Source organism: Hypomesus nipponensis, chromosome 7 (assembly GCF_054491055.1).
Source record: "Hypomesus nipponensis isolate SF chromosome 7, ASM5449105v1, whole genome shotgun sequence".
NCBI classification, from domain to species: domain Eukaryota; kingdom Metazoa; phylum Chordata; class Actinopteri; order Osmeriformes; family Osmeridae; genus Hypomesus; species Hypomesus nipponensis.
Genome location: NC_140367.1, coordinates 11325647 through 11340399, shown reverse-complemented (window position 1 = coordinate 11340399; position 14753 = coordinate 11325647). Strand labels below are relative to the sequence as shown.

The 14753-nt window shown below is 50.0% G+C and overlaps 1 protein-coding gene across 1 annotated transcript; it reads left to right on the top strand.

The window, feature by feature from the left end:
* Nucleotides 1–4511: 4511 nt before the first annotated feature.
* On the top strand, nt 4512–12738 carry LOC146276775 (uncharacterized). The gene is made up of 5 exons (XM_084701642.1): nt 4512–5376; nt 9791–9982; nt 10546–10699; nt 10884–11063; nt 11504–12738. The coding sequence occupies exons 1-5, from the start codon at nt 5115–5117 to the stop codon at nt 11760–11762; spliced, it is 1047 nt and encodes a 348-aa protein (XP_084557768.1). The 5' UTR covers nt 4512–5114; the 3' UTR covers nt 11763–12738.
* Nucleotides 12739–14753: the final 2015 nt, after the last annotated feature.

Sequence of the window (14753 nt, the reverse complement as noted above, 5' to 3'; positions counted from 1 at the left end):
AGCTGAAAAGGTGTATTTTTAACCATTTAAGCTGTAAAGCCACGTCACGATACAGAATTTAAAAAATAATCGCCGCAATCGGCCAAACACAAGTTCTCACAGCTTTTTTATTATGTAATGGTTTAACACTTAGGCTACTGTAATTATAAGAACACTTGCTTGACAGAGGGGGCGGTAGATAAGGGGGCAGTAAGAGAAAACAGCATACAGAAAAAATATCACTACCTACCTATCTTTCATATTAAAATGAAATGCATGGTCAGATCAATAAAACACAACCATGGCAGTGTTTAACCTGACTCAGTGTTCCTAATGATTAGAGGGGCAGCATAAGATAACTTATTCAGACCTACAGATGTGTGTGTGTGTGTGTGCGCGCGTGAGTGTGTGCATGTGTGTGTGCGTGTCGCCTGTCCTCTGATTAACAGACAGTCTCCATATGTGTAGCGGCCCGGAGTTGCATAAACCAATCAATGTTGCCTAATTCCCCTTAAACCTCTTTACATCTTAACAAGGATGAACTTTGTCAATGGCGCTCAGAACCACCCAGTACTCACTGTGGTACACTGAGGTGTGTTCTGTGGCTTGGGAGAGAGAAAAATAGAGAGGCGGTCTGAGAAGGAAAAGGATGGAAATGAGTAATAGCCCACCGTAAAAATGAACGACAAAGAGAGAAGGGAGAGAGAGAGAGAGACAGAGTGTACTATAGCGAGGAAGTGAGAGACAGAGATTGCGTGTGCGAGAAAGAGAGAGAGAGCGAGGGAAACAGAGAGAGAGAGAGCTGGAGAGAGAACGTACAGACGATTATGTGATTGTGATCAGGGCATCAAGGTTTTTCAGGATTGACTACTAGAGATAGAGGATAGAGAGACTGATCAGATTGATCAGATTATATTTATCAGTCAGGTACCGCAAAGTAAAAACAGAAAAGGGATTTGCTGGGAGAGTGAATCAGGAAAATCTAAGAGTAATTTCCTGGATATAAATTTACCGCAAATTTAGCCAACCCTGATGTTGTGAACAGCGACGATGCAACGATTCAAATGTGTACGATTCCATCCGGTCAGATGTTATTTGAATTTGTGAACTTGGTCTATTAAAGTTAAATAAACAGCGGTTGTCTGGTTCATTTAGGATTAAAGCCCATTCAACCACTTTAGTCGGTGAAGTTGGAAGTATGGGGAATGAGCAGTGGTCAAAGCGATGGCGATGGAGAAAACTAGGATTGCAATGAGAGACAAAAAACCCTGTCTTCCCAGTGTTCATGATGAATTTCCCTGGATGTGAAGAGATTTATTGAAGAGGGAAAAAAAGGGGTAGGCCTACATTGTTGTAAAACAATATTTTGGCTACAATTGGAAATGGTGATCCCATCTGGATGTGATTGCAAGCATGTCTGTGACATAATTCCGGTAGGAGAAAGAGGGATGTGATGGAGGGATGTGAAAAAGAGAAAAAAGGAGGAAAGAGTGGAACCGTTGTAATACAATCATCTAAACAGCTCCCCTCCAGAAAGAAAAACAGATACTCATACACCCCACATGTAGAGCAACTCCCCTCCCTTATCCTCCTCTCTTCTCTTCTCTTCTCTTCTCTTCTCTTCTCTTCTCTTCTCTTCTCTTCTCTTCTCTTCTCTTCTCTTCTCTTCTCTTCTCTTCTGCTCTCTTCCCCCTCCCCTCCCCTCCCCTCCCCTCCCCTCCCCTCCCCTCCCCTCCCCTCCCCTCCCCTCCCCACCCCTCCCCTCCCCTCCCCTCCCCTCCCCTCCCCTCCCCTCCCCTCCCCTCCCCTCCCCTCCCCTCCCCTCCTACTCTCCACCTCTCCTCTCCACTTCTCTTCCCTTTTCCACTTCCCTCCTTCCTCTCATCACCTCTCCCCTGCCCTCCCTTCATGAGTACATGGGACATTGTCAGGAGCACTAGAGACACGGCATGATGTCACCATGGCATGAGAATCCAGTCCCCTGGTCCCCACAGAGCCTCACAGCCTCACAGCCCCACAGCCTCACAGCCCCAGGAAGTCCCAGCGCTGGTCCTTCTCATGCTTCCGTGCAGCACTTACATTAGAACGCCTTCAGCACCCCCAAGATGCTCACTGTAACAGTGCAAGTGTCTTGTCTGGAGTGTGTTTACTGCTACAGTGGCTTGTGTGTGTGTGTGTGTGTGCATGTCGTGAGTCCTTGACTTGTCCACCCTTGACTCTCCTTGGCCCGCCAAAGCCCCTGTGCCCTGGTGAACCATGTCCTTAGTGATCTGTGTTGTGCGAGGCTTTGGCCGTTATTGGCTTTGCGTGCCGTTGTCCCCCGCTGCGCTCCTTCCTGGTCCCACTAATACACACACCATCCCCTAAGTCCAAGCCTCTCAGCACCGCCCTGCTGCTGGGCCAACGGTGCACGCTCATGAGAGGGAGGGAGGGAGGGAGGGAGGGAGGGAGGGAGGGAGGGAGGGAGGGAGGGAGGGAGGGAGGGAGGGAGGGAGGGAGGGAGGGAGGGAGGGAGGGAGGGAGGGAGGGAGGGAGGGAGGGAGGGAGGGAGGGGAGATTATAGAGGCAGACAGAGAGAGAGAGAGAGAGAGAGAGAGAGAGAGAGAGAGAGGGTGAGAGAGAGAGTGAGAGAGAGTGAGAGAGGGTGAGAGAGAGAGTGAGAGAGAGAGAGTGAGAGAGAGAGAGAGAGAGAGTGAGAGAGAGTGAGAGAAAGAGGAAAAGAAAGAGGAAGAGAGGCAGAGAGGACGAGAGAAGGGGCTGTTGGGAACCTCGGGCGGCTGTGCATGCGTGTTGTGTTACATAAGAGTGTTTAATGACCCCCCCCCCGCGAAGACGTTTTCACCAGCGATCAAGAGCAGGGCTGCTGCTTCAGATTGACTCAGCATCCGTTCTCTCTCCCTGTGCAGACATATGCACACCGCCCAGCATGACGACCCACTCTGCGGCGTTACAGAGTGAGGTCTTCAACTCCAACTGCAGTAGGGCCTACAGGAATGTAGCACTTCCAATGTTCAAAAGCCACAACAGTCAATATCATAGCAATGAGCTGAATAATTATGGCCAAAACATTTGTCAAGGAGCATGAAATTTTGGTTGACTTAGAAAGCTCCATCAGAATGGTTTTCTTGTTGTATTACATATGGTTTCTTGTTTTAACCATCGGTCAGCAACACTGTCTGTTTTTTTGCTAATGTATTGGGTCGTTTTTCATTGACATGTATTACGTTGCACTTCTTTCTGCGATCCAAGATGAAAGAGACCTGAGATTCCTCAGTGGTCAGGAAGTTAGTGTTGGTGGGCGTGAATAATGGATGCAGGGATCTATAAAAAGAGTAACTCCTCTTGCTGTTCCTGCACAGTCCAGAAAGTGAGAGATATGTGAGAAGAGACAGACAGAAGAGAGAGAGACAGAGAGAGAAGAGAGATAGAGAGAGAAGAGAGAGAGACAGAGTGAGAAGAGAGAGAGACAGAGAGAGAGAGAGAGAAGAGAGAGAGACAGGAGAGAGAGAGACAGAGAGAGAAGAGAGAGAGAGACAGGAGAGAGAGAGACAGAGAGAGAAGAGAGAGAGAGAGAGAGAGACAGGAGAGAGAGAGACAGAGAGAGAAGAGAGAGAGAAAGAGAATATAGAGAGAGCATAGAGAGAGAGAGAGAACATGTCCATTCACTCTCAGCTTTTAGTTCTCTGCTGTGAAAGCCACTTATGAAAGGATGGAGCTATAAAGAAGAACATGAACGTTCCTCTCCTTCTCTACTCCTCCTCGCTCCTCTCTTCCATATCTCCTCTTCCCCTCCTCCCCCTATTCCGCAGGCTACATTATTTATCATCACCAGAATTGTATTTGTCCGCTGCAACACACTCAGCTTGTAAAAGGGAATAGCTTTCAGCAGTCTTTAATGAAGTAAGACAGCAGTGTTTTTGCATCAAAACTGCAAAACTATAAGGAATAAACTAATAAAATACAATACATTTTAATCTGTTGCCATCCATTTCCAGGGGTGACGATGACCAGTGAGGCAGAAAGCTCACAATGCAAACTGTTATTGTTCTACCTGATTTCACTTTCCACATTTCTCTGTGGTTTATCTCTCTATCTCTCTCTCGCTTCAGTGCCACTAACAATCTGTAACACTTGGACTTGACTACACTGTGCTAGCAAGCGTCAGCTGTTTAGCAGCTCTGGGAAAAAGAGAGGAGGAGAGAGCTAGAGGGAGAGACTAAGGCAGAGAGGAGAAAGAAATAGAGAGCGAGAAACAGGGGGGTAGGTAAAGAGGGAGAGAAACAGAAAGAAAGAAGAACGAGAGAGAAAGAGAAAGGGAGAGAGAAAGGGGGAGTAACAAAAAAGAGAAAGAAAGAGAGAGGAAGAGAAAGGGAGAGAAAGAGAGAGCGAGGGAAAGAGGGAGGGAAAGAGAGAGAGCAGCGACCAGGAATATCAGGATTTAAGACCGCATGAGTTACAGTGCAGCTCTGAGAGCAGGGTTACGTTACGCAAGAGCTAACTCAGCCCTCGGCTGGGATCACAGAGAGAACAGGAGAGAGAAACGGAGGGAGAGACCGAGAGGGAGTGACAGGAAGGGAGTGAGAGGAAGAGACGAGGGGAGAGAGAGAGACAGAGAGAGAGACAGAGAGAGAGAGAGAGGACAGAGAAGAGGGCAAGACAGAGGAAGCAAAGAATCAAGGGAGAGAGAGCAAACGGGGAACAAGGCTGCAGTGACGAAGGACGAGGGACTGAACAGAGAGTACAGGGACAAGCAGATTAGAAAGGGGGGGGGGGTTGCGATCCACACACACACACACTCTCAAACACACGCGCTCTCCCGCACAGACGCACACACGGCGCGGCAGCGACACGGACGACATTGCACAGCGCTCTCGGCCCGAGGGAGTGAAAAGAACCAGCGAGAGAGAGAGAGAGAGAGAAGGGGAGGACACGGAAAGAGAACCGAGGACAACAGCGAGAGAGACACAGTGCCTCACTGTCTACGCTCTGACCCCTGAGCTTCCCTGACAGCTGGGACGGCGAGGGGCCAAAGAGGACCCCGGGGGCCGGGTCATGGATGAGTAAGGAAGGCTCCGGGGAACACGTCGTCATCTTAAGGACTCCTCTCTCACTTTCGACTCGTAACACCTACACCCATGTCTGGGAGAGTGAGGCCCCCGAGGCAGGGGGCCCCATTCGGGGTCCTGCTGTGGCCCCTGGCCTGTTCCCTGGCTCTGGCTGGGGGGACCTCACTCAGCCCCCAACGTCCCCCCAGGACTGCCCTGATTCCCACGGCCGAGGACTGGAGGAACGCCACGGAGGCACAGACGGAAGTGGCAACGCAGGGTCCGGAGAACCAGACCTGGGCAGAGCCGGACATCCAGACGCAGACGGACTCCAGCACCAGCAACTACACAGGTGGGTCCCTTCAACCACCCCCGCCCCCACCCCTTTGCCTTCACTAGGCGATCGACCGTTCCTCTGTTGACACGTTTGGCGAGCGGGTCGTGTGTAACGCCTCGTGGCGAGCTCGGTGACTTAGTTCATCTGTGCGCTTGAGTTTGCGTCTCAGGGCAGTTTTGCTACGGATCTCGTCTGCGGACGGTGTTGTTGTTGTCTTCGCGTTTTTTCGAGTGGTCGGTTCCTTTTTTGCTGTTTGCGGTCAGAGCGGATGCGTGTGGCGGCCGTTGCGTCCCGGTTAAAGATAGCCCATGAAGTCTACAGCGCACTCTGGAGAGAGATCATCGAGAGAGCATCGTGCCGGTGTCTGCATGAATCTGCATGAAGCAAGCAGTGGAGCGCATGCACACACACACACACACACACACACACACTAAGCCCCTACTCTCACGTGCATAAACACAGCAGATGACAATGTTCTGTGTAAACCTCACATGCCGCCCCCCCCCCTTCAACCCCCCCCTCCCCCCCCCCTTCCACACCCAAAAAAATTACAAATCGCACACCAGAGAAAGGCTACAAATCTCCTTAAAGGTTTAAAAAGCGCCCAGTTGGTTTCATAACAGTGGCAGTGCTCTCCCTGGTAGTGGGAATAAATACTTAATAGTCAAACTCTTTCCCACAGACTCTCTCTCTCTCTCCCTCGCAGATTAAACCCTCAGCTCAGTAAAACACACCACACCATTCCAGGTCGTAGTCTGCACCCCTCCCAGTCAAACCCCAGTTCCAAGACATAGGCTGTTCCTTTCCCAGTCCACTCCAGGCTTGGGCTTAACACTTCCAGGGTATATACTGTTCCCTCCTCAGCACACCCCAGAACTTTCCGGCCAGTGTTCCCTTCTAAATATACTTCAGAAAAATATGCTTCAGAAAAATATGCTTCAGAAAAATATGCTTCAGACACTTCCACCATTCCATTCTCAGTGCACTTTGCTCGAGAGGAAACTGATAAAGGCCGGGTTTCCCAGATTCATTAAGAAGCTCTTAACGCTCTTAGGAGCCTACTAAGAACGCTCTAGAACGCTCTTAGAACGCTCCTAAGAAGCTCTTAGTGTTAAGAGCTTCATAACGAATCTGGGAAACCCGGCCAAAGTCGTTAGCATGTCGACGGTGGTGACAGGTTTTTAGTAGCCTTGTTTGGTTGTGTTCACAGTACATTTACATTTATTCATTTAGCAGATGCTTTTATCCAATGCGACTTCCGAGACAGAGTAGGCGTGAATATGAAGTAAGAATTGTATTAGATGTTTGGGCCTTTTCTAATAATAATAATAGCAACAATAATCATAATGACTGACATGTACATAGTGCCTTTTAACACACCCAAAGACCCATCTATGAAGCCATCCATGAAATTGTGGAAGGCCAAACCAGATCGAGCTTTCTTTAGAGCATGTGTATAGCGTCTTCTGGGTTTGGTTTTGGTCTTCGATGGTTTCATCCTCTCTGCAGTGCATGTCCAGCAGCCACTGCAGTTCTATCTCCACATCTCCTCTTTGTTTCGTGGGCTTCCTTCAGGGCAGCATCTGCAGCATGTAACTAAAGACCCAGGAGACAGAGCCCTTCTGAATGCAGTTTCAAACCTCTGGATCCTCATTGGCTGCCAGTTCTCATTTGGTCCAGCAGCCCCGAATGGATCAGGTTGTGTTCCCGATCAGCTGGAGTTACTGTAACCACCAGTCGGCTACGATTCTCTCCTGGTGACAGAGCAGAATGTGAGGTGTTGGCGTTTCTGGAGCGACACTGACACAAGGACAGGGGAAGGAGGGTTAATGGTCTCGAGAGGACTGGCATTTCGCAATTCGTTGCTTGTGTTGTTCTTCTTCATCTCTGTTAAGTTCGGTTTCCAGTGCCACTGATGGATCGCAAAGTCAACGCACGGATGTGACCTTTCAAGGTCAAAGGGTCCGTGAGAGGTGTACGCGCTCTTCTTGACCTCAGGAGGAGAAACATGAATTCTCCAAACATTTCCGTTCAGCGAGAGAGTTTTGCTTCCACCGCGCCAACAATAGAATCATTCTTCCTCCCTCACCTCTGCCGTCAATCCCTTCGTCCTTGGCGGGGAAGCTGCGCGGTCGTTCAGCTCTGCTCGCTTTTCAAAAACGTCTGTGTTTACCTTCCCCTCGCGCCCTCTGTCCTCTCAAAGCTCCTCCGGCAATAACCGGCCAGGAGGCCTCGCTGACGTTACCCCGTCGGCGAGCCCGTGGGTCACCGATGCACAGTTCAGAGGAGTCAGCCGCCTACGCACGCGCGCATCGCAAAGGACACGCTCGGCCTACGCGGCACAGGGGGGAGCGATAAAAGGGATGAGGTCATGAGGGAGGTCAGAGGGCGGCAGCGAGGTACCGCGGGATTAGACAGCTCTGTCACCGGCTCTGACGGCGAGAGGGAAGGAAGCCGAGCGACGGGAGAACGGTGCCCAACAGACCAGGGAGAGAATACCTTGCAGAGGGTAAACAAGCCGTCGAAGCGTTGAAATCAAATCAAATGTATTTGCATTTGGCCCTTTTTACACGCAAGCATGTCACAGAGGGCTTCACATACGCGTTCAAGGCTGTCATCTTCAAATGCGGTGACTTTCATTCGAACGACAAAAAGGCAAAGCTTGTAAGATAGATGACACGAGTCGAGCTCACTGTTGAGGGCTGGCGAAAGATAGCCCTGCGGGGTGGATAGAGTCATGGAGAAAGGGAGGTCATGGTAGAGGGCTGGAGGTGTGAGGGGTCAAGGGTCCTTGAAGGACCACACTGTGGGCTCAGTCCTGGCCAGAGGCATAGAGAGTCCTGTGTGTTTGTATTTGTCTGTGTGTGTGTGTGGGTCTGGGTGGGTGTGCACGCCCGCGTGAATGTTTAATGAAGGACCTAATCTTTATTTAATCAGAAAACTATTCCGAGCGCCTCACAGACAGGGCCCGGAGGGAGGGGAAGAAAGAGAGAGTGAAAACGGGGATGAGTGCCAAAGAAAGAAAGAGACGGTTGTTGTGTCAAGGAGTCGGGTTGCCAGGTTAGTGGCTTCGAGGTGCATTGGCAGCCCATAGGATTGCTGGGGCAGCTTAGTCCTCTGAATGGCAGCCCGCAGCTAAGCCCCATCTGAACGAGACAGGCCTGAGCTCTAGCTAAACAGCCAAAGTCAACCACACAGAAAGATCAACAATGGACCTTACTCCGCCATCCAGGAAGAGTGAGGTTCTCCACGTATTAAGATGCTGTGTTCTGTTCCTGTTGTGAAGTCTGATCCCAAAGAACACTGAATAGATATACCGTTATTTAAAGACGCTTAGATGCCTGTACGGCTATGGGAATAACTGTGTGTGTGTGTGTGTGCGTTGTGAGGGGGGTTGGAGGGGGGGTGAGTGGGGAGCTTAGGGGCTGCATTCCTGATTAAACTCGATGATGATGACTCAGCCTTGTAAACTGGACATGGGCACGCGCACACACACAAACAGACGCGCACGACGTGCAAAAAGCCCCCAGAAGTGCGCGCGTTTGTGTTTCTTTGTGCTTGGGAGTGCGTGAGGGGCCAACACGGGAGGGAGATGCAGCAGAGCTGTGCAGGGAGGGGGTCCAGGGACGAGGTCTCACCTGGGACAACAAACAGTGAGAATGTAGATTTGTACGTTCTGAAAGCAAAACTATGAGCACGGCCCCATATGCGCATGTCTTTTTTGTACCACATGGTGGTGCACGTGGGTGTTTGCATGTGCTTATATTCTACTGTGTGTGTGTGTTTGTGAGAGAGAGAGAGAGAGAGAGAGAGAGAGAGAGAGAGAGAGAGAGAGAGAGAGAGAAAGATAGGAAGAGAGGGAGCCTCTCTCTCTCTCTCTCTCTCTCTCTCTCTCTCTCTCTCTCTCTCTCTCTCTCTCTCTCTCTCTCTCTCTCTCTCTCTCTCTCTCTCTCTCTCTCTCTCTCTCTCTCTCTCTGAACCACTGCAGAAATCCCCCCATCTGTCATTTCTAATCATGATGAGCAGCTTGCATGCTCTAAGGGTCTTAGAGCAATCATGACATTAACTCCCACAAACACACACACGCACACACACAACCAAAATAACATTGCTGGATGACCCTTACATTGCAAAGCCATAAATAGCCCAGTGCAACAGCACAGGAATTAAAGACATGAAAGTGACAAGGAATTGCAACTAAGTGCCTGCAAAACTAACGGTATTTTTTAACCGCCATGCTGTGTCAGCTTGGCTCCCAAGGACTTCTGTTTTCATCCCCCCCGCCCCCCCCCCCTCTCAACCCGCCATCCCAATAAAGTGCAGCGTGTTGGTCAATACATTCACTAAATTGTTATGGCTAAACATTCCATAACGATCCCCCTGTCTCTCTCACAACTCGTAACTCGCTCACGTTCTCTCTCTTTCCTAGGCCTGGCGTGTGTATCGGTGCTTCCACCGCGCCGGGGTTCCTTTTACGTCGAGAGCGGCAACGGCGTTTCGGTTGGCACGGTGCTCGCCTTTTGGTGCCGCGAGGGATATCAGCTGGTCGGCAGCGATAAGATCTCGTGCTATGTACGAGCGGGTAAACCGCAGTGGAGCAACTACCTTCCAGTCTGCGAGGGTGAGCGCAAACTAGGGAATAACACAAGATCATACCGCTCCATCTGATTCCAGGTCACGCTGTTAATCTCTTTTAAATCATTTCTATTGTTTCCCACGGTGTGTTAACATTGCACAAGTGCCTGCTCTGAAGCAGGGCCCGCCCAAGGCTTTATGGGGCCTTATGCTGAATTGATTTGGGGGCCCCTATGAATTAGCATAATTACCATTAACATATATCATTTTTTAATTAAGGTGTAATTTCATGTGCTCTTGGGGCCCCTCTGGTGGCCACGGGGGGCCTGAGCAGCCTTTTACTTCGCTTATGCCTTGGGCCGGCTCTGCTCTGAAGTTGTGTCCCCCAATCTTATAGAGAATCCGTGCAAGTTCCAAAGTGAAACCGTGTGAGATCAGTACGAGAACGATGGCCTTCATGAAAACATCATCATACAACAAATGCACATACATGCACCCAGTTTGACACCACTTCTGCTCACTCTGCCATTGACCTCCTCTTCCTCCGCCCCCCCCCAACCCCTCCCTTATTGACCTGTCCTCGTTGACCTGCCCCCCCCCCCCCCCCAGCCATCCCCAGACCGGAGGACCGAGGGCTGCGCGTGGCCGTCCTGGCCTCGGTGGTCAGCGGTATCGTCATCCTCGCCATGTCGCTGTCCTTCATCATCTGCTGCCTGCAGGAACGCAGTGGCCGCGACAGGAGCCGGAGAGACAGCAGGGGAAGGTAGGCTACACACACACACACACACACTCACACACACTCACACACACTCACCCCAAATCATTCCGACGCTCATCTCATCGGGCTCGCACCCAGACGCACACGAGTAGGCACGCACTCTCCTAAAACGATGACAGATATTGAAATAGAAAGGGGAAAGTTGACGACGATGACGATGACATCACAGGCGCAGAGAGAAGCGTTCCAGACGGGGTGAGCGCTGGCTGGAGAGAGAGGAGGGGGAGTGGGACGCCTTCCCCCCTCCCAAGATCTTCCACCTGTCTCAGCACCTGGACTCTCGCTTGGCTCCTGAAAGCCCCCTCTACCTGGGGGGCATGGCTGGCTACGAGAACCGCGGTTACCAAAGGTACGGAGCTCCCGGATGCGTGGTTGCAGTGCTGTATTGAACCATCCGAACACAGTCCTCATAAAGCCAGAATAGAATGTTTTAGGATTCCCAACCGCCTTATATGGACCTGCAAATAGATCTTTCTGGAATCCTCAAGAAAAAAAGGAACCTATATTTCCATATAGGTTTTCTCCCTCATTTGTAACGCAACGGTAACTGTTGTGAACGATCCAAGGTCACACCCTTATAAACAGTATGGTGCTAGCTGCCTTATGAGACAGCAGACAGACTCCAGCCTTGTGGCTTGGCTGACGATGTCACTTTGTATCGGCGTGTTAGCATTTGCTGAGCACGTCTTCTGTCCTCCCCCTCTCTCGTTCTCACCGCCCTCTTTCTCTGCACTCTCTCTCTCCTTTGCCTCCCACCCCACCCACCCACCCACCCACCCACCCACCCAGGAGCCAGGAGAGCCTGCTGAAGACCCCCCTACCAGGACTGTATCGCTCCGAGAGCCAGATGTACCCCCACATGGTGCTCCAGAGGGTGCCCACCCCCACGGCTCCCTCCGCCCCCGCCGCCCCCGTCTACCTCCACATGCCCCCCTCTGCCTCCCCTTCCAACGCCGGGTCCCAGCCCCACCTCATGGCCCCCTACTCCGCCACGGCCTTCCCCAACCTTAACCCAAACCCCAACAGCCCCCAGCGACCGTGGCAGTAAGGACCCTGGATCCTCCCTCCCCTCTCTCTGCCTCCCTCTGGTGACCATGGGTGGAATCTGTGGCGCGGTCTGAAAAGATGGCCGGCACCCCACACAGTGCATTTCTTAGTCCACTATTGTTGAGTACTGTGTAGGGTACAAGGTTTGTGTCTGATTGGTGGTCTGAGATTGGATACGCTGGCGATCTGGCAGCCACTGCTGCCGCAGAGAGGATGATGGGTAATGGTGTTTTCATGCACATGTACACAAACAATATAGACTGGACGAAGAGCGCTTCCGTTCTGGTACCTTCTTTCTGGAACCCTCTTCCTCTCACCAAGGATTCCCTTTTTACTGTTTCTACAAACTTGCATTCCGGTGACGTTTTCTTTCTATCACCTTCTCTTTGTCCGTTGTTGGAACTCAATATTGGAACTTGTGATTGTGGTATCCTGGGGTTGTATCTAACAGCCTCACTTGCCGGTAGTCAGATTGGTCGAACAGTCATGAAGGAGACATGATTTGACGGTTTATTAAATGAGGAGGAGGTCAATGTTGTGGCAGTGTCATTGGAAAGCTTTATAAGAATGGCAGGACAATGAGATAACAGACTTGACCAAAATCCAGCAAAGATAACTTACAATGTCCAAATGGATAAAATGATATGACTACTACTTTTTGGCGTGTATTCATCTAGAAATTTTTCCCAGGTTTTATGATCATAATTTTCCCCCTGAGTTTGTTTAACCTCTTAAAAAAATCTTTGAAATGTCCCTTTACTGCTGTGTAAAGTAGGTCTCCATATCTTTCCCAGGGTATTATTTTCTACCATTGTAGGAGACTCCTAATTCTCCTAGTTAGTCACCCTAACGAAAACCTGCACTTTATAAACATTAAGGAGTTGACGAGGGCAGAGAACCACGTTCTGACTTTCATGTCTGTTGTACAGAAATGTTTAGCATCTAAAACAGATTAAAGAGATTGTTGTTCAGTGAAACCTTTGTTATTAGAGTGTAGCTTTCTTGTCACATTTACATTCAAGGTCTACGTTTACATGTATGTTTTCAACATGTTGGACCCAGCATGACTAATTTGACTACAGGGGAAAATTTGAAGGTGGAAACAAACAACCTTCTACAATCGTTTTCTTCATCAACAGGGGAAGTTGCTCCACATGAAAAACCAACGAAAGACCACCCGCAAAAACCAACTGAAAAATCACTTCTGAGCTCCCCCCCAAAAATACTGTGGATAAAAACACGACCATACAAGCATTGTTGTATCAAGACCACGATAGGGGTGTTTCTTAAGTCTTATTTTTGCCCTCGCGACAGTAAAATGAGTGATGAGGGGATGAGTTACCCGAGTGTCATCCAGAGAAGGGGTCTCGGGGAATTGGAGATGTGTCCACCTAAAAACACTGGCTATGAAACTGGAGAGATGCCATTTGCATTCACAAGGAAAATCGTACACCTGCTTATTTGGTTCCTGTCATTTCTCGTTTTCAGGTGTGTGTGTGTGTCTGCTTATTTGGTTGCTGCCAATCATACTCATACTTGTGTTCGATATCCATTCGAGTGGGTGCGTGGCAGTCATAAAATGTTACGATCGAACCTGAGCCTTGTTGAGGAAGGAGACAGTGGGGAACTAGCACCCGAGCAAGGAAGACAGGGTCAGAGAAAGGTTGATAAGGTTGAAGAGAGGAAAGGAGAAATAGAGAGGTGAGAAGGAACGATACGGTGAAACTAGATACCGTCGAACAACAAAACGATCCACTCCTACGAAAAGAGTGTTTCGAAAAAAGGAGGAAAGAGGAAAGAGAATCAGTCACCATGTACCCTGATGTCATTCAGGATGCCAGGAGCTTGTCTGCAGACAGAGGGCCTAGAAAAACAATCAAAGAGATCATGGACGACTGTAACGCGTCTGTGCCAAATTCAGGCTGGATGGTCGTAAAGATTGTAATTGTCTTCACTGGTCTGTTCGGGAACGGCGCTTTGCTGTGGCTACTCCTGAAGGGATGGAAGGCGTTGACGGTCTCCAAGGTCTGTACCACAATATTGCACACAAGTAATCTCTCCTTTTGTGTATCATGTAGATGTCCAAGACAGTACCGTATACGGAGTCAGAAAGCTGACTAAAGAATCAGAATGTGAATGATTGGGTGAACTATTTGGCCATTGCATATATGCTACCTGAATGATTTGTATGTCGAATGTAACTGTGCGTCAGACTGACTATTTGCGGCTGAAACATTTGTTTATGTGGTGAGGGTTTCAGGTTTGTCATGCAGGATGAACCATTACACATGTTTCGTTGACTTTGTCCAAGGAAGGTTTTAGGTCTGAACCTGGCAATTATGGACATCCTCTACCTACTCATGCTACCTATGTGCATATATGCCGAGAATTTCTGGTATAACAAGGACGACTCAAGCACCAACCAGACTGATACCGGCAGTAACTCCTCCCAGCCCCAGAACCACCTCAACCCTGGGATGTCCACACTGTTAAATACATCTGAAGCCTTCTCCGTGTTCAACCTGTTGGGCTGCCCTCTGTTTCTCACATGCATGTGTCTGGAACGTTACCTGGCAGTGGCCCAGCCAGTGCTCTACCTCAGGGCGAGGAGATGGGAGAACCGGGCAGCTTGCTGTGCCCTGGTCTGGGCTGTCACCATGGCTGGAGCTTTCATTGTAGGTAAGAGAACTCCTGGTAGAGCCATGATGTCGTCGATTAGACGGACAAGACGGTGCGTCTGAGATGTTTTCAGGTCTACGAAGAAGTCCGTGGCGCTTCTATGGTAGTGGCAAGTACATCTGAGGGGTGTGGCCAAGGGCTTTAGGGTCTGTTTGGAATTGAGCTGTGTGTTCCCAGCCAGGTGTTTGTTGACTTCATCACTAAAGACATCCCTTGACCCGTAGAACCACGCCTTCTTCTTTTCAAGGGTTTGTCTGGGCCATCCAAAGCTTGATGATCCCGCTGGCTGTCACAATCTCCTGTCTCTACGTCA